At 31.1% G+C, this 24,966-nt stretch overlaps 2 protein-coding genes and 1 non-coding gene across 6 annotated transcripts; 2 read left to right on the top strand and 1 right to left on the bottom strand.

Annotated features, from left to right (window-relative positions):
- Positions 1 to 10,241: 10,241 nt before the first annotated feature.
- On the top strand, positions 10,242 to 13,416 carry LOC114374020 (ankyrin repeat-containing protein At5g02620-like). Of its 2 annotated transcripts, none has more exons than XM_028331606.1 (5): positions 10,242 to 10,346; positions 10,723 to 10,819; positions 11,075 to 11,648; positions 11,734 to 12,143; positions 12,374 to 13,416. In XM_028331606.1, the coding sequence occupies exons 3-5, from the start codon at positions 11,312 to 11,314 to the stop codon at positions 13,262 to 13,264; spliced, it is 1,638 nt and encodes a 545-aa protein (XP_028187407.1). In that variant the 5' UTR covers positions 10,242 to 10,346; positions 10,723 to 10,819; positions 11,075 to 11,311; the 3' UTR covers positions 13,265 to 13,416. The 2 variants fall into 2 exon arrangements, with proteins under 2 accessions (XP_028187407.1, XP_028187406.1); XM_028331605.1 differs by lacking the exon at positions 10,242 to 10,346 and adding an exon at positions 10,398 to 10,497.
- Positions 13,417 to 14,065: 649 nt separating this feature from the next.
- Positions 14,066 to 21,686, bottom strand: LOC114374019 (probable NOT transcription complex subunit VIP2). 3 transcript variants are annotated; one of them, XM_028331603.1, is made up of 15 exons: positions 21,395 to 21,686; positions 20,733 to 20,878; positions 19,409 to 19,517; positions 19,153 to 19,334; positions 18,969 to 19,017; positions 18,642 to 18,854; positions 17,186 to 17,395; positions 17,004 to 17,105; positions 16,050 to 16,138; positions 15,743 to 15,928; positions 15,158 to 15,583; positions 15,019 to 15,071; positions 14,894 to 14,935; positions 14,579 to 14,723; positions 14,066 to 14,449 (listed from the first exon to the last, which is right to left on the bottom strand). In XM_028331603.1, the coding sequence occupies exons 2-15, from the start codon at positions 20,748 to 20,750 to the stop codon at positions 14,390 to 14,392; spliced, it is 1,884 nt and encodes a 627-aa protein (XP_028187404.1). In that variant the 5' UTR covers positions 20,751 to 20,878; positions 21,395 to 21,686; the 3' UTR covers positions 14,066 to 14,389. The 3 variants fall into 3 exon arrangements, with proteins under 3 accessions (XP_028187404.1, XP_028187405.1, XP_028187403.1); XM_028331604.1 differs by having other exon boundaries at positions 15,743 to 15,931; positions 17,207 to 17,395; XM_028331602.1 differs by having other exon boundaries at positions 15,743 to 15,931; positions 21,395 to 21,685.
- LOC114377746 lies at positions 19,409 to 19,489 on the top strand. Its single transcript, XR_003659183.1, has one exon. It is a non-coding gene; the product is annotated as a small nucleolar RNA snoR35 (small nucleolar RNA).
- Positions 21,687 to 24,966: the final 3,280 nt, after the last annotated feature.

Below are 24,966 nucleotides of genomic sequence, written 5' to 3'. Positions count from 1 at the left end.
AGTATATCATAATAATCTATTTTTAATACACTTTTTAATTTTAATATTATTATTTAAAATAATTTAAATTTATCAAATAAAAAAAGTTATCTAAATGAAAAAGTCAAACTCATCATTAAAATATATTAATATTATTTTTTATTTACAAAAGAAACCTTGTGTCTTCTTATAATATGTTTAATAAAAAAATTACACTGTTTTTTTTTCAAAACCATTTTTTATGTTTTTTGAGTAAAAGTATTATAGAAATATTTTAGAAAAAGTAAAAAAAATTATTTATACACATTAACCTTGAATAAAAAAATTGAAGCGAAATGAACAGTTTATAAAGAAATATTGAGTAAAAGTACATTTAATGTTTTTTAAAAATATAAGAGATTTTCTTTCTTAAAATAAAGTCGTGAGCTTGGAAAGCTGAAGAGGACGTCACGGGGTGGAAATGATTCTGCTGAGTTGTGTTGTGCTTTTTCTGCTTCCAAACCTAAAAAAAACAATACGAAGCAGCAGCAGAACAAGAGCAGGATTGATCATGAAAAATCCCCAAACATTAGCAGGTTGGCACCCAATGAGAGGTAGAGAAGGAGGAAAAGAAGAAGAAGAAAAAGAATGGGAAAAGATGGGAGCAACAATGAAGATTTACTTGTCAGATAAAGTGAAAAGGAAATTTTCATTGGCATTTTTTGTCTTCTAGAAACTATAAATGTTTTTTTATTGTGAAAAATAATAGTTATAAATACCTATTATTGAATAATAGATGTATGATAAATTAAACTTGTTATATATATGTAAATTTTTAAGTGATTATATAATTATTAATTAAGTTTTAATATTGACCATTGATATATATATATTTATATATAATTACATAGTCTAAATTATTATTTTTATTTCTAATAAAATAATATGTTTATATATATTTATTATTTTAAGAATGTAAAAATTATAAACCTTGATCACACAATTATAGATGATAAAAACTAAAAATTATTTGTTGATCACATTTAATTATTCAAGTATGTTTTTTTTTAAGAATATTCAAATATGGTTTAATAACCTATATATATGTATACATTATTTTTATTTCTCGCTCTTACTCAATAATTTTCCTCAATATACATAGATACATACATAAAATCAAAATTATATTCTAATTATTTGAGTAAATATAAATTTCTGTAATTAATATTTTTTTAAAAATTTGTACAACCGTAAAAGATAAACAATATGAAATAGAAAAATTATTAAAACACTAAAAAATGATTTAAAAATAAAAATATGATTTATTAAATTTCTAATGCATTAAATATATTATTTTTATGAAATGTTTATATATTTTTTATGCAAAGAAATGTTTATATTTTTATTACTAACAACAATAACAGAGTAGCATGGCATGAGTTGTGCAATCAATGCATCACTAGCTAGCAATAAATGTTTGCAACCCAAGGTAACCAACCACTGAGCCGAAAGCACCAAAAAAACTGAGATATCATGCCTTTGGCATCCGGTGGTTTCTAGAATATCTTAAAACGTTTTTGGTTGAACATTTTAAAAAAAAAACTGGATAGAATAATTTTTTTTTGCAAAAGTTTTTATTAAATGCTCTGTTTATTAAATATAGAAAGTATTATTTTTTATATTTTCAACATATTAAATATGTTATTTTAAAATTTAATATTTTTTATAAAGTATTTAAAACTTCATAAGAAGATTGATATATATAACAGACATATAACATTATTTCATCTATATTTCATTTGATTTCATTAATTTAAATTTAATTTTAAGTAACACCGAATGTATATGTATGAGGTTATTATAACTTAATTGGTAATTTTGAGTTGAAATATTACATAACTATGATAAGGATAATAATAGTCTCTACTGAAAAAAGGTAATTTTAAATAATTTAAAAGTGATAACATTTATAGATAAAAAAAATAACAGTTGCATGATTATATAAAAATATAGAATATACTAATTATTATGTTGGTCCTAGTAGAAATGGATTCAAATTTTTAGAGGATTTGACTTTTCTAAAGTGGGATGATGCATTTTAGAGGATAAAGTGTAATAATTATCATTGATTGCAAAATAAATTTATCCATTTTAATATATATAAATATAAACACTTTAATATTAAGGACTTTAGTTTATTTAGTTGAATAAGATGTGTAAGTTATTATAAATTTTTTGATACTTGTTTTAATTTTTACAGATAATTTTATTTTATTTTATTGTTAGAAAAGTCTTTATTAAATATGGACATAAATATTAAGTTTTTTTTTCAATCCATAAATATGAACATAAATACTGTATCTTAAATAGTTGGACTTAGAGCTGGAAATGTTGGACTAGGGCATTTGAATCTTGCACTTCCTTATTTATCTTGTATCTTTTATTATATTTCAGAATATTGATTTCAAAATGTAAAATTATATTTTAGAATGAACTTTTAAAAAAAATTCAAAATTGAGAGAAATGCTGATTCAATAATGAGAATGAAAAAACAAATACCGTGGACTAGATGTACCCAATAAGAGGCCCAGTAGCCAAGCTTCTTTATATACCCAACTAAAATCTTGTCATTTCAGCCCAAAAAGTCAAAAACATTTTGGCTGGAAGAAAAAATTTACACATAATTTGGTTTAGATTGTGTTATCAAGGGTCAACTGTTGATTTTTTATCAAGGAAAAATAGAGAGGAATAGAGGAAGTCCGAAAAAGTACTGGTCATAATATTATATTTTATGTGAGTTTTTCTTTTTTATTTATTTATTTGTAACTATCATAAATTCTTTCTATTCCCACAAACATGGATTACCGTTCAAAGCTGTAAGTCTTAGATCCTAACTTTCACTGTAGTATTGTTCGAATATGTTTGTGTTCCATTTGGTAATCAGAAGATTGAATTGAAAAGGGCCAGAAATATTTGCATTTTTTTCACCTCAATGATCAAGGAATGTAAATAATCACACTAAGGTCCATCATTTATTTATTTTCATTATCTCTTATAACAAAACATACATTGTCATATTCATTACTATTATAAATTAATGTAGCACTAACCAGAAATGTCGTTGGTTTTTCTTATTCGGATTTAATTGAAGCCTCATTAAAATAACAGTAGCCGGTGATAGCAAGGACCCCATTGTTGACAGTATTGTCGCTGAAAATGAATTGTAATAACTATGCATCAGTATTTTGTAAAGAACGACAAATATTTTAAGGATGCTAAGCATATGAAATTAAAATACGTTGTCATAAAGAAAGAAGTTCAAAAATAAAAAGTGTCAATAGAATGTATTAGCACAAACTTTATAGCTGACCCTTTGAATAAGGGATTACCGCTCAAGATATTTATAGAACATGTTAAAAGTATGAACATTATTGTTATTGATGATCATTAAGTGTAATTTAATTATATATTTTTAATGACACTCTGAGTTCAATTATGATATGTTTCTGATTATTTGTTCTCTATGTTTGCATTCATGTTTGTGTTAGAGTAATGTTAACAGATTTTGTCTTGAATGAAGATATTATGTTAGACCAATTATGTACTCTTAACTAATGGTCATGTTAAGGAGAAGATTAGTTTGTAATACATGGAAGGGACTATGTCGATTAGGTGATGTACAACCGCCCTGACTCAAATTGGTTCGTATTCTTAATCATGAAATTATGATGTACCCACTGTATAGAACGGTTTACTCATTTTAATGTGTATTATGTTAGTTTAATCTATTTATTTATTTAGTTCATAATGTTTATTAATGTCACATAAGTCAAGTGGGAGAATGCTAGAATTAATATCTCATGTGAGAAATATGTGATTTATGTAAGGACTAATAAATAAATAATTAATAATTAGGGACTAAATTGTGATTGGATTAAATAAAAGAAGTTTATAAAAATAATTGCTATTTGATGGGAGTGGTGGTTATAAAAGAGATTAATATCTACGAGGAGTGAAACCTTATTTCTTTCCTCTTTCAAGAAAATCAAAATACACAAGAAAGAAGTCTTCCTATAAAAAAAACGCATTATTTATTTATTTATTATTCATGAAAATCTTAGGTTTCATTTGATTTCTTATAATCTAAAAAACCCTCTAGTTTTACACTGATAGCATGTGACAATAGTAATTCTAATAGGCCCAAGAAAGTCATAAGGAAGCTCACGTACCTCAACAATTATGTATGAAGCAGAATTGTCCTAGCTGCAGTTAGCAAATTCAGTTACAATCATCCCTCCACCAAACGCACTACTTGATCCATTCATTCAGTTATTAGCAAATATCAAGTTCTGTATAACGATATTAGATATTTTGTTAGGAAACTATTATAAATACGAGATAAAGTAATAAGAGGAGCAAGAAAGAAACTTATCAGAATTCCTTATTTTCGCAATTTTAATTTCCTTCCCCTTGCTCTGCTATCAGCCGGCTACCTTAGTAATATTTTTAATTTTGACAATGATATTTGAATATCTCTTAGTTTTAACAATCTATTACCATCACTTATTTTTTCTATTTTTTTCCTATCACATCATATCATTGATTTTATATATATATATATATTCACTCTCTAAGTGCATAATAGATATTTGGATATCCAAATATATTTATCATTTAACTTTATCACTAGGGCTACGGTTATGGTGGAGTATCTTGGCGCTCATAAATATAATTTCTATGTTTAGGAGTTATGGCCTTCAATTAATATCAAATAAAATAACTAATCATTATTTTAATATCAAACTCATCGAGTTGGAGGAAAATGGAGTGAGTTTAAGTGGCGAGTGGAGACTATGACAACGATTTTCATTGTGTAACTGGTTTTTCATCATTCTTTGTAATTAATTTAACATGATTGTAAGAATAATATCTAATAACTTTGATATAGGATTTGGATTTGGAAAGCTATATATGATTATTGAATGGATGTGAAAGCTACATCAGCTGTGAAGACCAGTATAGGTTTTGAGGACTATAGCACCTATTTTAGTATTTTTATTGCACGACCTACTTTAGTTATTATCTTACTCCACATATCATGCTTAATTGTCAATCTTTTATTTGACACAATTATTTATTTATTTATTTATCAAACGATTGGAAAGAAAGAAAGAAAAAATGGTCATCTATCAACTCAATCTTTTATTCATTTATTATTGGTACAGTTATTTATTTATTTATGATGACTAGCTACCATGTCAATCTTTATTTTTGCAAAATTTGAATGTGCTCTACGGATTATGATAATCTATGTATACCACGCTGTTTATACTTTATACTACGGCAGAATAACATAGTTTTATACACGTGCACAGGTTACTTGGTTCCTTCATCTTTGGGCAATTGCTGATTATATATAGTGATAAATAATTCATAGTAGCTAGGTTACGACAGAAAATGTAGCATCAATTAACTTAACCACATGAAAAGTGTTATTCGGCGGTCTTGTTTGGATGTTTGCGCACCATGCATATGATATGTGCATGTTCGGCTTCTTGTATTTTCACTTTATTGACAAAACAAATCTGTTCAGCTTTCTTCACCTCTTATGTAGAATTTTATAGGTTGAATGTAGCAGTAATATATTATTACAAAGGTGGAATGTGTGCCTTCCATTCCTTTTTTTTTTTATGTTCCGTTTCCTTTTTTAACAGTAGGATATTTGTATACTCTAATAGTGAAACCTTTCTTCTAAATGAAGTACTTATCTCTCAAACAACCCCATGTGTATTTTTTGAGAGTTGTTATGGTAACTAGGAAAATTTAAAGGTCTCTATGTTTATATATATATAAAAAAAGGTCTCTCTGTTTTAGTGGAGGAGGGAATGAATGATTGTGAAAAGATGGAAATTAAACAATGAAATAGAAAGATGTCTTTGGTCTAAATTAGAAAGAAATAGACAGAAAAAGGTTATTTTGTACACAAAATAAATAAATAAAATCTTATTTATATGATGTCTGAATTTTTTAAAAGGTATTTATGTTATTTTATACACATCTCTTTTACTTCTTTTTTTTTTTACTTTCTCTCACATCAAGCAATTTAAAAAAAATATTTTAGTTTTTATTCTTTTACTTCCTTTCTCTTAGTTTTTTCCTTTTCACTTTCTCAAAACATACCATCAGGTTTTTGGTATAATTATTTTTTTGAGGCAATAATTGAATGAGTTAAGACATATATTGAAAAAGAGATAGAGAGGAAGAGAGAACACTTCATTACATTTTGTTTGGATTAGAAGTAAAATATAGAGGAAAGAAATAGAAAGAAAAGAAAGAGAAAATAAATGAGATTAAAAACATGTATTGTTTGAATGGATAGAAATAAGAAGGAAAGAAGTGAAAAAAATTTTGCTTGTTTAAGATTAATCGAAAATAGAATAGAAAAATATAAATGTTATACGAAAAATATAAATGTTATACGAAAAATATTTTTTTTATACAAAAATTAAAAAAACATTTTCTACTATTTTTCTTAATATAATAAAAAAATAATTCAAAATGTTAATTATCATATCTAAATTATATATATTAAAATAGACTTAATTTTTAGAAGGTAAAATATTAAAATAAAATTATAATATATCTCAATAAGGTGTACGTGGAAATAATAAATTACGAAATACAATTAATATAAAAATTTATAAACTTTTACTTGTATGAATATGAATTTTATGATGATTTTTAAAACTAAATTTAATATTCTGTAACCTGCATCAAGACAAAGTCAATGAGCTGTTAGTGTTGAAGAATGTAGGACGTACGTTAACAAATGTTTATGTAAATTTATTAATAAGTTCTGTAAAACTATTAATCATAAAGCCACTATCGATAACAGCTATACAAATATTTTACAACCTACAGATCTAGCTGCTCCTTTTCCTATATAATTAGTATATTACACAGTACAAAGCTTCTAGATTATTATTTTTTTGTTCTTCTGAATCTCAATTTCTGTGACTTCTCATTGTCGTCTATTATCTTCTTTCTATATGATAAAACAATGTACACGAGAAATTAAAATATATAATAAAACAATATACTGGGGAAATTACCTCAATAGTCTATTTTATCTACTGACAGCACTATGATGGAGTTAGTTAAATCTTCTTCAACTTGCTAATTGCACCCATTTTTTAAGTACACCCCAATTTTCCTTTTTAAATCTCAAATATTTATTATATTATTTCTTTCATTTCTCTCACACGTTCTCTGTTTAATGTATAGGCAGCTATATTACCCATGTATACACACGGGTATCGTACTAGTATGCATATAAAAGTCGAAGCCTATTGGATTCATTAATTTGATCTATTTATAAGAGCCTAAGCCACAGGTTCCATCTTTGTTTCACTCAGGATCCTTCTCGGGTCAAAGCAAGGTTGGTGCTGTTGTTGAAGAGGAAATCAACACAAGAAAACCCTTCACAAATATTTCTACAAGATATACTGCTGTCTGTGAACTGTGAACATGGCAAACAAATTGTATAAAATGAGAGAATTAAGATTTGTAATATTAATCTTTTTTTTAAAAAAAATTGTAAAAATCTAATAACTTTGTGTCATCGTGACCGTGTGGGTGTGCTAGTTAGTTGTTGTATCACGTCTGTCCAAACACACGAGATTGATAGAGTTAAGGGAGATGCTAGGTGCACCTAACATTATTGTTGGTGCACCCAGCATTTTTTTAAAATACCAAAATTATCCTATGCTTTCTTTTTATAAAAGTTGTTTTTTTTTTGTGCAAAAACATTAGCGCAGTGCTTCTTTTTCGTTTTCTCTCTTTGGTGTGCAGTGCTTCATCGTTTTTTCTTCGTTTTCTTACGATCGATTAGCTTCGGTGAAGGTGAAGGTGCCGGTATTCATTACTGCAGTGGTTGGTTCATCGGCGGTGACATACGAGGTATGCATTTGTGCTGGGTGTGCGTGAGAGGGTGGTCTGTAAATCATACGGATCAAGTTGATCCATATGTTGATATTAAGCTTCGTGCGGATCAAGGTTACGGATCAAGTTGATCCGTAAACTTCATGCGGATCAAGTTGATCCGCAAGAAGCTTATGGATCAAGTTAATCCACAAGCTTCATGCGGATCAACTTGATCCATAACCTAGTTGCTGGGCAAAACTCCTTACGGATCAACTATTTCCTATTGCGGATCATCTTAATCGTAACCAAACCAACTACAGATGACCTAAATTCCTATGCGGATCAATAATATCCTACGAAGTACACTACAAAACCAGAAATGGAAGCACGAACGCAAAAGGGACAACGCGCTTACCTCGACGTCGATGGAGCAACACAACCAGAAGAAGAACACGCAAAGCCCAGGTGAAGAGCACTTCCACCATGCCGCCAACAATGGTGAAGAAGCAAGAACCACGCCGCCGGGAACAATCGAGGTTGCGGAAGCAAGAACCACGCGCAGTAGGAAGAAGAAGATGAACTGAGGTCGCGGAAGGAAGAAGAAGACAAACAGTCGAGGTATTTAGATATTTTCCACTTAAGTGATGGGTACACCTAGCATCAACCTAGAGTTAAATGTCAAATAAATCCATTCATAATATATGGGCATCAAGCTCACGTGGGATTTTTATTACTTGTGACACATCCAAACAAACTTGGAGTTGCCGGGTCCAATTTCATATTTGATATGTCATATTTCTTTTTCACTTTTTTTTTTAAAAAAAAATCTTTGGGTGTACATTTCTCTTCCTCTTCCTCTTTATGTATCACATATCATATACAATATAAAACAATATATTTATTTAATTTTTAAAAAATATCTTTATTTTATAAACAAATTAATTTTTTTTGGCATTTCAATGAATTTTAATTAAGATTTTATCATCTTTATCTTAAAAATATACGATATGTTGATCTTTTTTATAAGACACCACTTCGCAATAATTAAAGAACTTAGTTAGAGATGTTAATTTTGTTATTAATTTGTATTATTTGTATAAAATTACTCTTAAAATTATTGATATTTAATTCTCTTAATCTCTTTTCATCTAGCTAATTAATCCATCTCAATTTAAAAGTACTTTTGCAGAAAAATAAGTCATTGAAACAATAGGCAATTTAAATTTAGGGATGAAAATTCATTGTTCATGATTGATTTAGCCTTTTTGTTACATTGGACCATGCGATAAAAAATGTTAGCTAGGTGAATCTTTTATAATTCCAACCAAGAATAATCTTCAAAATGTGCTTCATAGTAATAATTATAGAGATACTAAATTACAGGTACTTATATATAAGTGCACACCTCAACATTACAACACTATTATCGCATCATATTAATAAGGCACACCAATGCTTATACGTTGCAGCAGTGTAAAAGAACTAGTTTCTCCCTGACCAACATATCTATCATACTCAAATCTTATAAATAAATTTGTTTAGTCCGAATGGTGAACGGGACTCTCCGGAAGTATTTGATAAATATTACACTATATTCATATTGTTTAAATAAAAGCATGCCCCACACAATAACGTTGGCTGTACTTGTAAGAATATAGAATGGGTTGGCTTCTTTAATTCCTTGTTCTGGGACTTTTAGTGGGACGGGTCAAACCCATTCCGGATTCCAGAATAACGAGAGGCTGGTGAAACTAAAAAAATATGCAAATGTAGAATAGGTCATGCAATTAATTACAGTGAGAAGGGTCACCGAAAAGTTGTTCCTCCTTTTGATACAAAATATACATGTAATTATGAAAACTATGAGAATTAAGGCCCAAAAAGTTCATTAATCAGATCATTTCTGTAATCGACTCATACGCTCATATATTAAAATACCCGATTTTTTGGGTACAGATATTGCAATTCAATTTAGGGCATGAAATCTAATTCACTTGGTTGAATGAGTGTTATAAAACTACTATGTCATGTTGAATTTATCCATATAAAAAAATAGTAAGTACATGACTTGTTGACTTTCATTGTCAATATATAACTTTTAGTGGGTACACCCAAAAAAGAAATTAAGTCTTAGCAGTGGGTACATGTCGAAATCTCATAATGAGATAATATAATATAATATAATGCGGAAGTAAAAAAAGGAGGGAAAATATAAATAAGAAACTCGTCTATACTAAAAAATTCACAAAAACAGTTCGTTGTCCCAAAAAAATGGAAAATAAATTGGAGTTTGTGTATTTTTAAAGTAATGCCATCAAACAAATTTATAAGATCAATTTTGCGTAGTTACATTGTAAGAGCATAAAAATGTTGTTAACCATGGCTATATCTTCACTCGCGCCACTAAAAATTCAATTGCGCGTGGTTCAGTTATTTCCGTTTTTCGTCATTCGCCACCACTTCAGGTTTAGCCCCCCTCTCTCTCTTATTTTCCCTTCATGGCAAGGCTATATTTGATTCCCAAACATGTAAGTTTTTTTTTTCCTATTCATTTTCTGGTCGAATCCCGACATCATCACAACCTTTACAAAAGTAGCTCCTTTATGGGTGAGCTTGGTGCGTGTATGAGGATCTGTCTGTGATTTACATTGTCATAAAGTTGTTGTTAATGTTCCTTACATGTGCCTTTCATGTTTCATTTCTTAATCCATATATGCTTCTAATTTTTCTGTCTCTTCCTCCAAAATATTCATATTTATTGTCTTCCTAAGTTTCTCATATAACATCTGCACATATTATATATACAAACATATATCATATCCTGAATGTTGTTCCTTACAGGGTGTGCAGCCAAGCTCATGCCTGCTGAAACCTTCCCTCAAATCTCACATTTCCATGGCTTTCACGATGAGGGTTGAGCTTCTTCCTTCAACCCCAGGTCAATTTCATTTTCAACCTTTTTCTCTTTGTTTTTTTTTTTCACATAATAATTATGCAAGGAATACTTCAACCCAACAATAATTGTCCTTTTTTGTCTTTTTTCAAATTCTGATGCTTGAGGTATGGGGTTGCTTTGCTTCTTTAGAATCCCTTTCTCTTTATAGACAATGATAATGCAATAAAAAAACATATCTAGGTACAATGTTTTTAACCCAGTTTTCTTTTTCTTTTTTTTTTTTCTTTTTGTTGACAGACACAACAGGAAGAACAGAAATCTCAAGTTTTTTTTGAAAGATAAAAGAGATAAGAAATTAATAAAAAAATTATATTTGACAATGATTGGGATGATCCTCTCGGTTGAGATGCTGTGGAATGAAAGATCCTAGAGCTGATCTAGGATTTTGGAGGAAGGAAGAAAAGAAGATTTTGATATAGTAATAATTAGAGCATAAAAAGAGTAGAATTTGATAGGTAGGTGAAGAAGCCAAATATGGCAACACCAGCGATGCAGGCAGTAAACACCCCAAGGAAAAAAATGACAAAACAATTGACAGGAAAAAGGGATGATACACCTTTGCATTCTGCTGCAAGAGCAGGGAAGTTGGCTGTGTTGAAAGATATCATTTTGGAAACTGATGAGACTGAATTGCATGAGTTATTAGCCAAGCAGAATCAAGATGGGGAAACGCCCCTTTATATTGCTGCTGAATATGGTTACGTTGATGTAGTTAGGGAGATGATTCAGTATTATGATCTTGTTGATGCTGGAATTAAGGCTAGAAATGGTTTTGATGCATTGCACATTGCTGCTAAACAAGGGGATTTAGGTAATGTGGTTTCTTATCTTTATCTCATTATCTTCTGCTTGCTTGATTTTAAGAGGGAATTTCAGTCCCCTTTGCTTTGTTGTAGATGTACTAAAGATTCTTATGGAGGGTCATCCTGAGTTGTCAATGACTGTGGATCCATCCAACACCACTGCTTTGCACACAGCTGCAATACAAGGTCACACTGAGATAGTGAAATTCCTATTGGAAGCGGGAAGTAGTCTGGCAACCATTGCAAGAAGTAATGGGAAAACAGCTCTTCATTCTGCTGCAAGAAATGGACATTTGGAGGTTGTGAAAGCACTTCTTGAGAAGGAACCTGGTGTTGCAACGCGGACCGATAAGAAGGGCCAGACAGCACTTCACATGGCAGTGAAGGGACAAAAAATTGAGGTGGTGGAGGAGTTGATAAAAGCAGATCCCTCATTAATAAACATGCTTGATAGTAAGGGAAACACAGCATTGCATATAGCAACCAGGAAGGGCAGAGCTCAGGTAAACTTGGTCATGCTTGCCATAAATTACATCAAAATTTGCGCATAAGCTTCATGTATTTATAATGTTGTGATGACAAGTGGATGGTGATTTAGATCACCACACCACCCCTGCTCTGGAAGAATGTGCCAACAAATTCATCATACATAAGAGTCTGTAAGTGGATAATGGTGTAAAAATCTTTTAAATATGAGTCATGCTAAGATATCTTAATTAATTTGTAAATGCAGATTGTAAAGTTGCTTCTAGAACAGAAGGAAAATGTTACAAGTGCAGTGAACAGATGTGGTGAAACAGCAGTAGACACTGCTGAGAAAACAGGAAACCATGAGGTGCAAGCCATTCTTCTTGAACATGGTGTTCAGAGTGCAAGAACCATAAAGCCCCCTCAGGGCACAACGGCTACCACAGCTCGTGAGTTGAAACAAACAGTAAGCGACATAAAGCACGAGGTCCATCACCAGTTAGAACACACACGCCAAACCAGAAAACGCGTTCAAGGCATTGCCAAACGTATAAACAAAATGCATGCAGAAGGACTCAACAATGCAATAAACTCCACAACTGTGGTGGCAGTGCTAATTGCCACTGTGGCCTTTGCTGCTATTTTCACAGTCCCAGGCCAATTTGTTGATGACCCAAATAACATTCCTCCGGGAATGTCCCTTGGTGAAGCAAACATAGCCCCACAAGCCCCGTTCATCATTTTCTTTGTGTTTGATTCCATTGCACTGTTTATCTCTTTGGCTGTTGTGGTGGTGCAAACCTCGGTTGTGGTTATAGAAAGCAAAGCAAAGAAGCAAATGATGGCTGTGATTAACAAGCTCATGTGGCTGGCTTGTGTTCTTATTTCGGTGGCGTTCTTGGCACTGTCTTTTGTTGTGGTGGGGAAGGAAGAGAAGTGGCTGGCCATAGGAGTGACCATTATAGGGACAACCATAATGGCTACAACGTTGGGGACTATGTGTTACTGGGTCATTAGGCATCGCATTGAGGCTTCGAATTTGAGGAACATTCGGAAATCTTCCTTGCAAAGCAAGTCAAAGTCTTTCTCAGTTTCGGCCTTTTCAGATTCTGAGCTACTAAACAGTGAGTATTATAAGAAAATGTATGCGATTTAGAACTTACGAAGCATGTTCCCTAATTCACTCTTGCTGCTTCTTTTTAAAAGCACCGGGTCAGATGGAACTATGTCCAACTTAAGTGGAATATCTGACTATCGAAACAAAGCATGCATATATAGTTGAAAATTAATTCATTCCGTATTTATTCATTTCGATCTTCTCTGGTAACTTGCAAAAATAAACAACCAAATGAACTATAAGCATGTTTTCGTTTAGTTTTGATCAGCAATTAATATATATATATATATATATAACACTTAATTTAAAAGTAAAATATTTAACCTCCATCCCTTTCTCTCCAAAACACAACTCTCAAACATAACCACATATGAGCTAATTCAACCATCCGGTAATTTTATTTGCGATGCTCTGTTGAATCGCTTGCTTATACACTTTATCATCTTTGCAGTTTAAGAAAGTACACAGGGGGGAGGGGGGAGGTGGGGATTATTTATTTAGTCGTTGCTTTCTCATGAACATCTAGTCTTTGTGATGGTCTTAGGATCTTAGGAAATAATTTGCTGAAGAAAGGTTCGGTTGGTTGAATTAGCCATTCAGATCATTACTTCCCCGGTGGTGATATAAAATGTCTGCAGTTGTCTTCGTATGAATAGTGTTAAAAATCATATTCCCAATATTTTCTCCTAAAATAGTTCACTTTAGAAACAACGGTAAAGCATATTAACTATTAATAAAAAATCAAGAGTAAATTTTAACAAATCTATAATGCTAATACATCAACTGTTAGTTTTCCAATGAATGTTTTTTTAACTTTTTTTATCTTTAAAAAGAGCTCCCTTTCAGAGAAGTTAAATATGATTGTGCATGCAGTAAATTGCTAAAAAAATACTAGACACCCAGGAGTCAGGTGTATAACTGTGTCACTGTGCATTGGGAAGACATCCATATCCGCCACTTCCAGACAGCCAGATTATCCTAACGTCCATTATTTAACTACATTATGGCTGGGGGGAAAGGGATAACAGCCCTCAGTGCATCAAGATTTACGAGAATGTAAGAAATACGCCAAATTGAAGGAACACTAATGACTCAAAATGACTTGCGTCTTAAAAATTAAATCCATAAATAAAAACTTTACATTTAAGGTTTCTTTTTCCCTCCTCAATGTTGAGGCACAGAAGGTCTCTTTTCCACCACTTCATAATGAAGAACAAAATTATCCTGCAAGAAGGCTGTCCGTTAGAGTCCTAAATTATATCGGAAAAAAAAATGATAATATATAAATTAGGGAGCGTGCATGTGTCCACTCATGCAGTATATATGAATGTGAGTACAAAAACAAAAACAAACCTTCCGGACTGTTTCAAAAGTGTTTGGATCAAAACAGTGGTAAGATCCTCTCTCGTATGTGTTTGTTTTGACAAGCGGCTCCATGTTGGGAACTCTTATAAACCATAAACGATGCTCTTTATGATAAAACCAACCACGTTTGTAACTGCCAGCAACAACCCTTCCTTGTTAATAATTATTGCTATGATAAAACAATAAACACACACACACATACACAATAACAATTTAAATACTCTAGACTAAATTAACTCAGAACTAAGACCAAATCATCCAAAAACAACACATCAAAAAAGCTGCATGTGAGTGAATACATACAGTTCATTTGCCGCATATAGTTGTGCTTCATCTTTGGGCATGCTGCAATAAAAGATCAATTTTACTTAATTATAATATCAAGCAAGTCAATATGAAAGTGAATAAGATCAGTTTTCAAAAAGCACCTGTAAAATATGTAAAATAAAGTTTCCACTGAAAACTTTGAAAAATAACCTTGCTGCATGACACAAAAAGACTCGGCCTCAATAAAACACAAAAAGATAAGGGCAATGAAATTAAAAAGCAAAATAAAGAATATCTCACATGAAGGGAAGGAGACTGTTTAGCATAATAACATTGTAGCACACTGAACTCTGGATCACCCTTGGCCGGTTCATCAGACCACGGAGACCGAAAAGTCTTGTAAAGGTTTTCTGTTGAATTCAAATTCAACCCAAGTGTTGTAAGATCAATCCCATGAGCAAGATATTTCAGGTTAGGATCACTTATATGGACTACACTGAACAAGCCCAGTGCACCAAATGGATCTGGATTAGATTGAGCAGTTTGCATAGACTTCATGCCCTGATCCCTAAAAGACTGATTTGCAGATGACATCTGCTGAAGGCGGAACTGGGACTGGTTCTGGTGCTGTTGATACTGCTGGATAAGCTGGTCATATGAACCCATACCAGAAACCGTATTCGGAGAATTCAGAGGCCTTAGTCCAATGCCAGGAGGTCCACTGGTCTAAACCAAAAACCAGAAGTCAAAAGAATGTCAGGAACTTGCTGCTTTAGTGGAAATACAGAATTTCAGTGTTCCAGTGCAAGTTATATATAAAGAGATGCATAATGCATTCCCGTACAAAAGGACGTGCCTCATTTTCAGAATATAAAATTTGCTGACCTGGGAATGATATGTTGAGTGTGAAGATGGAAAAATATCCGTTCCATGCAGATGGAGAAGATCTTGATTGTTTACAGATGAAAAGGAGACACCATTGCTACTGACAGAAGGGGCATGCTGCTGTTGCTGTTGTGTACGATGTGATGGATATAATCCTCCCAAACTGAAACCAGCAGTCCTCCCCATCTGCTGCAGATTAAAGGCAAACAAGATTGAGAATGGATTTTGATCCATTAATATTATTATAAACATAACATAAAAATGTATATAGAAAAGATATGTTATTTTTTTGCACTATGAAACTCACGGAGAAATGTTGAGATTGCATCATTGACATGGTATTATCATGAAGTTGTTCTTTCTGGTACATATCCATAGCAAAATCTGAATTACCACCTGTGTACAAATTCTATGGTCAAAAACAAATGCTGAAGCCAACTGGCTAACCTCCACTCAATTAGAGTTATCAGTTACATGAACAAACATCCAAGTTAACCAAACAAGCCATCAAAGATTCATCAGTGCAAACTTTAAGACATCATTAATTCCCTTACAATAAAAACAGGAACCATTAGAGCATCTTCACTAAATAAGTGAATGATCGATCACACAGATATATACCACAGAAAACATGTAGCCCTTATTCCTATAAAAATCAGAAGAATATGGGACAAAAGTACAAAACACTGATGCATACTACACAGCATAAATTTCATTTTACGAGTACTGTTATTCATCTAGCTATATACTCTATGATAATGAAGGTTGAACTTTAAGGGGACAACAAGAGAAAAAGAAGAGAGTAGCAAAAATGAGAATTTTAAAATGGATGTGAGGTCACACAAGAAAGGACAGAATACAAAATGATTGTAAACAAAAATATTGGTAAGGCACCGATTGAGGGATAGTTGACAATTTGGTTAAGATGGCTTGGACAGGTAAAAGCCGGTCATTGGAAGCACCAATGAGGAGAGTACATTGTATGGTTTTTAGTCCTGTGGAAAAGGGAAGAGGGAGACCAAAGACATTGGAGAAAGTTGTTAAAGGAGATCTCATGGCGAATAATATCTCTGAAGATTTGGTCTTTAACCAAGCTGAATGGCATCATGTGATCCATATAGTTGATCTCACCTAGTGGAATAAGGCTTTTGTTCTTGTCATCTCCAAAACAAGAAATATAATATGATTAAGCTGCTAAATTTCCTACCAAGAGATACATAACCAATTAGTTCACATATATTAACCAAACAATATACAACACCTTTGAATCCTGGTAAAGCTGGGAAGTCTTCATTTTGAATACTAAACTCTTGGTTTTGTTGGACAATGGGACTAACTCCAAGACCCTGTTTTCGTAAAGAACCTGAAATTTATAGTTTACATTATTCTTTTTTGTAGAAGGTGAACAATGTATCAAGCAAAACAACATTTTCCTTCACACACCCAACTGTCCTTGAGGCCCACCAGCAGAACTAGGACGATTTGTCAGTTGAGGGAAGTCATTGATGTCAAAAGGTGTACTGTCACCAGAATTCACATCATTCAGCATTCCCATAGAGTTCAAGTTATTTACTGTTTGAACATGACTTTGTGAAAGCGAACCTCCAGCACTAGGATAGGAATTTCCTAGCATTGAAATTACCTGTGGAGATCCTGAATCAAAAAGTGGTTGTCACCACAAAGTAGCATATTTAATGTATATATCAAATACACTCAATATTAAAGGGAACTAAATACTTAACATCCATCAAACAAATAAATGATTCAATCAAACATTTTATATAAATCTCAAAAAGAAGCAGTTCTCCAAAAATCACAGCAATACATAAAATCTATATCATTTGGCAGAAAAAAGGTTTTAGTACAGTGACATAAAAAAGACAACAAATTCAAAAACCAGTAGAGTGTTAACAGACAAGCAACCAATAAAGCACGGACTACTACACAATCACCGGACACAAGGACACTCTGACATGGCTAATGTTGAAACTGTAGGACACTGCATATACACACACACAGGCTCTATAACAAAAAATCTAGATTGATAATACTAACTTTTTTTCTGATGATAATGAGTCTCAAGAATATTAAGAGATATTCTCCACTGGAAGAACTTTGTCAGTTTACAAAAAATCCCAAAATAAGAAAATGAAGTTATATCAATTGAGAAAGGTATATTCACCTTAAACCAACTTTCCAACCTTTTTTTCTATGATACCAAGCCTCAAAAAAAGTGAGGTATTATTTTTTTAATATTTATATTATATTTCAAGTTTAATTTTCTAAAAGTTAAAAAATTGATTTTTTTTTTTAATAATATTAGTGTGGGTCCATTCATTTGGACGTGCCCAAATTGTGTAGAGATGTCTGCATAAGTGTCCAAACCGACTAAAGATAAATTTTTGATTGGGCACTTAATGAGAAGTAACTGACACATCAGTCGGGGAGGTGTAATGTCAGTAATGTGTCTGATAGTGTGACACTTCAAACACAAGAGGTGCATGTGCTTCTTAGCAAGCAACGGCTAAGGATTATTAGAGTTTGGATAAAATACTATTCCTTAATCCTTATTACAGATCACATATAAAGAAATTAAACTTCAAAGAAAACAATTTATGAAAAACATGGCTAATGATCACAGCTGAAGAAACGTTATGTTGACCAGTGAATGTTACAAATTAGTATGATATGAAACATTTGTCCTTAAAACGGCAGGAAGCAATAAATTTTGCTGGATAAAAGGTAATTTTATAGGTAAAAGAAATATAACAATACAAAGTTTTGCTTTAATATCAAAATTCTAACTGTTTTGAAGCAAATCTCAACTAAACATAATCAGATATTTCTTACTAGAAGATTTACACACCACTTAAATGCTCGTGACTATCAAAATACATACCTTGTGGAAGCACACCACTCATCAATCGATTCTGTCCTTGCACACCTAAACCACCAGATCCAGCATTTCCACTTAAATTTAGACGAGAAGCAAGACCTGGAACAGACAATCCTCCAGGGCTTATCCTCCCAATGTTCCCTCCACCAACCATGTTTCCCATGGAACTTGTGATACGAGGACCTGCATTTCCCAAAATTGGGGATACTCCCAATCCTGGAACAGCATTTCAGTTAACAATTGCAGCAGAAGTTGGAAGAATCCCAGGAATAGGACCAGCAACTCCATTTGTGTTACTATTAAATCCAGGATTTCCTACAACACTTATACCTCCTCTATTGTTGACTCCTGAATGTCCATGGGAGCCTCCATGAGATAGCTGCAAATACAATTGACAGACAAATGAAAAGATTTCAAGTTATACAACAGCAGAAACAAAATGACAGACAGAAGAGTTAAATATGCTCAGAATTTCAGGTATTACTCTCAAGATGTTAAAATACAAATGAGTCACCTGTGACAGAGCAACGGGTAGATTATTAGATGCAAATCTTCCACTTGAAAGGCTTGCCGAAGGTTGTTGAACTCCTCCCCCAGTTCGAACGCTATTTATTGTTGAGTTTCTTGACGTAAGTGTACTGGGCATATTGGGTACATTAAAGCTCCCATGAATGTTGTGCAATCCCTGAATAGAACCTGCAGCAAGAACCTGGAAATTATATAACTAAAGGAGAGGAGAAAAAGGATTGACTCTAGCAAAGTTTCCCCACCAGAGTGATGAAAAACTGGGGAGGCTACACCAGACTGACCAGAGAAAGACGTAGCAAAGGATCGCCCAGCACCATCTGGAAGATTAGAAGCAGACCCGTTCAGAGAAGACTGCAAACAGAACAAATCAATATCTTACAAGAAACAACAACTAAAATTCATGTTTTGGAAATAAATAAAAAATTCCTGTTTTGGTGCTTATTATTGTATTTGTTAAGATAACAACTAAAATGAAAATCTTCTAATATAAGAGGGTCCTATACTAAAAGTATATAATTTTATAAGGACTGAAACAATAACATCAGGGACTAAAATGAAACAAAAAATCATCGGGACCAAAACAAAATGAAAACAACCATATATTACAGGGACCAATAGGTTATTTAAGCCTAATTATACGTTCTTAGGAAAATATTTGGATTCAACGGGGAATTCATATTTTAGGAAAATAATATTTGGAATTGGATTTTAAATTTCATTAGAGGGCAAGCCCTGGCACAACAGTAAAGTTGTGCCTTGGTAACCGGTTGGTCATGAGTTCAAATCTGGAAACAGCCTCTTTGCATATGCAAGGAGAAGGCTGCATACAATGACCCTCCCACATACCTTCGCAAAGCGAAAAGCCTCCTAGCACTGGGGTACATTAGTTTTAGTTTTTATTTTATATTTTATTTTGATTTATCGGGATTTTTTTTATGATTAGTTATAAATACCCTTTGGGTGCCTTTTTTAGACCTTTCGCATAATTATAATATTTGGCATTTCCTTTTCCTCATAGAGCATCTGATATCCTAATCAGATTCTGCCCTAGAGGAGTACTCCAAGCTTATTTTTAAAGGCAGAGGAGGACTATAGGTCTATTGTTCTACATGCTACTTTGATCCTGAGATATATCTTAAATATCCAAATTCTGATTTATCAAAATGTCTGTGAAACATTCTAATCTACACACCAATGTGAAACATAATAATCCTATAGCATGGCACATTGATGTTTAACAGAATATTTCAGCCGGTAGACACCCTGCAATCCCCTAAACAATTCAAATCAGACAATCATGCAAGAATGTAAACACCATGCAACAAAGATCAAGGAACAGAAATGACAAGGAAATTAAACTTGAATCTAATGAAAATAGACTAACAATCAATGGTTGAGAAAAACAATCGCACACACCCCAGCATGTAAGACACTTCAATCTAGAAATTTAAAAATAAAAATATTCAATTGCTGAAGATGAATCAAAATTCTCAATTATAACAACTTGGTATACGTGAGATGGACTATCGAGCATAGCCTCTCGCTTTGCAGGACATAAGGAATTACATTAAGTAAGCTCGACATTGCATGAATTTCAATACGTCAAGCCAAATGTCATCACAGCACTGAAAAACACCAGTCCCTTTTTTCCTTCAATGATAACAGATGTGTGAACAATGTAAAAGTTCTTGTCCTCAAAACCAATCAACAACCTGAGTAGGAATAAAATGCCAAAAAAATAAAAAACATCAGATGCGATAAGATTCAGTTGGAAGGAAGCGTCCAACACTATAACAAAGTAAGCACAACAGTTCGCACAGTAAATTTTATGGTTACATTCAGCCTTAAACCTTAGGTTATCAGGCATAAACACATGTTTATTCCCTTTGTGTTGTAGTTTAAGGATGTCCAAACTCTAGAAACAAAACATTAAATCAATATGCAAAATTGCAAAGAAGAAAAATGTAGTTGAAACAGATTGCGCACAAATAACGAATGGCTTGAGACAAAATTAAGAGTAAGTAAATAGTATTAAGGTTTGAACAAATGCAGCGTTATCTGATACAAAATTCAGCAGAATTAGAAGTAGTGCTCCCTAGTCATCCACCACAAATTCAAGCAATTCCACGTAAATTGATCAACAGTCGAATTTTACAGTCCTCGTTTGGGTCAGAATTTGAAGTGAAAAATAATAAAACCACAGTAAAATTCAAGTGGCTGTGAGAAACCTAACGGCGAGAGCAATAAAATTGTATGAGTGATGAGAACGTTATGCAGTGACGGTGAAGGGGGAGGATCGGAATGAAATGGATCGAAGTTGGGGATCAAGGAGGGAGAGACCTGAAAAAGAAGAAGAGGAAAAAAAGATGAGCAATAAGGTTGTGATGTGAGTGAAGGAGCCCTAAATCGGAACCAGAAAGCGATGGAAAGAGAGAGAAAGTGGGCAAAGTAGAAATAGAATAGAAGAAAAGCTTAGTTGGGTTGAGACGTAATCAAGTATGGAGCATAGTTTCACTATCTCACTCCTCTCAATGGAACAAGGGGTATAATTTTAAAGGGACATCCTAATTTCCTAATCAATTTTTTTCTTTAAACAAAATTATATTATATTTATCTCTCTATCAAAAGAATATATTTATCTGAAAATAACCACATTTGACAATATTACATGACTAAATAATATGTGTAAAAATATTTTTCTTCACTTTCATTTAATTATAATTTTGTGTACGATAAACTTATTAATTTTTATAATATTATATTAAAAATTGTAATAATGGTATTTTTTATTAACGGTCAGTATAAAAAAATTCCATTAGCATACATACAAATTAAATTCGTATTATAAATGTGTTTAGTATGTTTATGCGAATATAACTATATATTAAATTTGAAATCTCATTTTTATATTTTTTCACTTTTTATGATATCATTACTTGAATTTCTTCTAACAACATTAATTATGATAAAAATAATATTTTGTAAATCATCATTTAACAATTTTTTATTAATTATAAAAAAATGAAAATTTAACATTTTTAAAGTTTTAAATATATTTATATTTATACCTTTTGAGAATATATGTACGTTTATACCTATTCTTGTTAAAATAATTATTTGTCAACTAAAATATATATTGCGTGGGTTACTGGTTTTAAAAAAATTATATAAAATCATTATCAATATGATTTTTTGTTACAAGGATTTTTTTTAACACATTATAAATATGATTAAAACTTGTCAAATATTTTATTAGAAAATAAATTAGAAATTGCAGGTTTTTAACGATTCTTTTTAAAAATTAATTAATTAGTACTAAACGTAAAAATGCAATATTATCATTTAAGATTTTTGAAAGAGTTAGAAAATTTACCTTATCAGTTATTTCCTTAAAAAAGGTGTATTCGCAACTATTAATTAAAAATAAATTATTAAGATTGTGATAAAAACCTAAATATGTGTATAGTAATTTTTAAAGACTAATAGAGATTTCAGATTCGCTATCTTGGTCCTGTGTCCTTAGATGATGTTTTTTGGTTGAGACATAACTTTACAAATCTAGTTGAAAATGGAATATAATGCTTTTGCTTTAAATAAAAAATAATAACACGGTGAATTGATAATTGAGTATTGTGTTTTTTTTTAAAACAAAATGTATTTAAAACTTGTTATAAAAAAATTATAAACGATTCCCCAAATTCATTAACGTGCAATTTTTAGATGCACAAATTTTTACGGAAGAAATTTGATATGATTTCATAAAGATGAATTTAAGTTTTATTTGAATGCAATGGTAATGTAATATAGTTCCATATAAAGAATTTAGATTTGCATATCGAAAAGAATGCTATATGCAAACATCTTTTTAAATTACTTTAAATAATAAGTAATAACAGGTCAACCTCTAAAAAAAGTAATGGCAAGGCAGCAAAAATTGATCAAGTAACAACCAAAATTATATTTAAATAATAAGGATGTATACAAGCATCTTAATAGTGATCAATTCATAACTTTTTTTTTTTAGCTTTGAAGTACGTCCTGACATTGGTGAATGCCTAAACTCCAAGTCACCTTGAATCTTTTTTCCAAAAAAATAACAAATGGAAAAAAAATGAGTTTTGGCTCTTGAAGTTCTAATATATATTAGAGGTGGTCATAATGCATCAATCCGATAATCCCATAATCCGCTGAATCCTAATTGATGCAAATAAAAAAATCTGCATTAGTTATGATCAAATTGAAAATTTGTAAAGCTAATGAATTTGGATTACCAATTAATATATATATATATATATATAGCTTAAATGTATTTTTTATCTATGTAATTTAGCATTTTTTTATTTTCATCTTTATAATTTTTTTATTTTAGTTTTTTAAAATGCATTTGTTTTTTTTTTCTTTTTTAAAATGTTTTAGATAACATTTTTTCATTGTTAAAAATATTTTTTTATTATTCAAAATGTTATCTAAAGCATTATAAGGATGAAAGATAAAATAAATGTATTTTGCAAGAATTAAAATAAAAAAAATTATTGCTGACAAAAATGAAAAAATATTAAATTACAAAAACTAAAAATGTATTTAAGTCATTTTAATATAAGACATGATTTGATTTTTAATTTGAAATGAAGCATGTTTGATATTAGATTGATAGTTAAAAAAAATTGAGTTAAATGTATCAAATTACATACTATTAAAATCACTTTGTAGATTTAAAGAAAAAATATATTATTTTAATAATAAATTTGATGACTCGATTCAATTTGATTATAATTAATTTGGTTCAGATTGAATTGTAGACTTAAACTTGATAAAATTTGATCAAAATCAAATCAAATAAATTGATGGATTGGATCTAAGATTGTCACAAATATAATTCAATCAAACCCTTGACCGCTCCCTTATATGTATAGGGCATATCCAAAAATGCTCAATTAATTTTGATTATATAAGACATATTATATGAGAATGAAAATAGTCAATCTCAATTGTTAGATTAAAATGAAATGTTAGGATTTATTTTTGCTTGAGTAACCAAAGGTCAAAATTAAAATATTTTAAAGATTTAATTTAGGACATCTCAAACCACCATCACTACATGAATATTTTTGTCACAATTGTCATAACGGTCACTGCAACCGCTACCATGATCATCAACCACCACTATTACCAACATGATTTTTATTGTTATCATCACCATCACTGTCAACATGGTGATGGTGAAAGTAGTGACGATCTTGACATAAATTAAAAAAATCGGTAAAGAACATAATTAAATTTTTAAGATATTTAATTTTTATTTAGTAAATCTTTTAGAGATTTTATTGTTAAATTTTGTTTTAATTTAACTTAAAATATTTTTAATCTTTACCTCTTATTTTAATCTAATGGTTAAAATTGACCATCTCCATATGATACGTCAAAGGTCATATTTTATGAGAAAAAATATCTTATATGAAGTGAAAATATTAAATTTAGACCGTTTAACCATACATGAAGAATTGAGATTTAATGTCAAAAAATTAAATAACTTTTTAAACGGTCATATGATATTAAATATTAATCGTTCATGTTTATTTATATGATCTAAATTTAATTCTCTTATTCTTATATGATATGTCACACACACACATATATATATATATAAGTATTTGATGAAAGGAAAAAACTACTTAAGAAAATGCATTAAAATCATATAGAAATAATGCTAAATATTCATTAATAGTTTATCAAAAGTTCTCTATGGGAGTTTATGGAAGTCATCTCCACTACCTATTTGAAGATGTCACCAATCACTTTT

Source organism: Glycine soja, chromosome 11, assembly GCF_004193775.1.
Source record: "Glycine soja cultivar W05 chromosome 11, ASM419377v2, whole genome shotgun sequence".
Lineage (NCBI taxonomy): Eukaryota > Viridiplantae > Streptophyta > Magnoliopsida > Fabales > Fabaceae > Glycine > Glycine soja.
The sequence above is the reverse complement of the archived record's forward strand: the minus strand, read 5'-3'. Positions and strand labels throughout refer to the sequence as shown.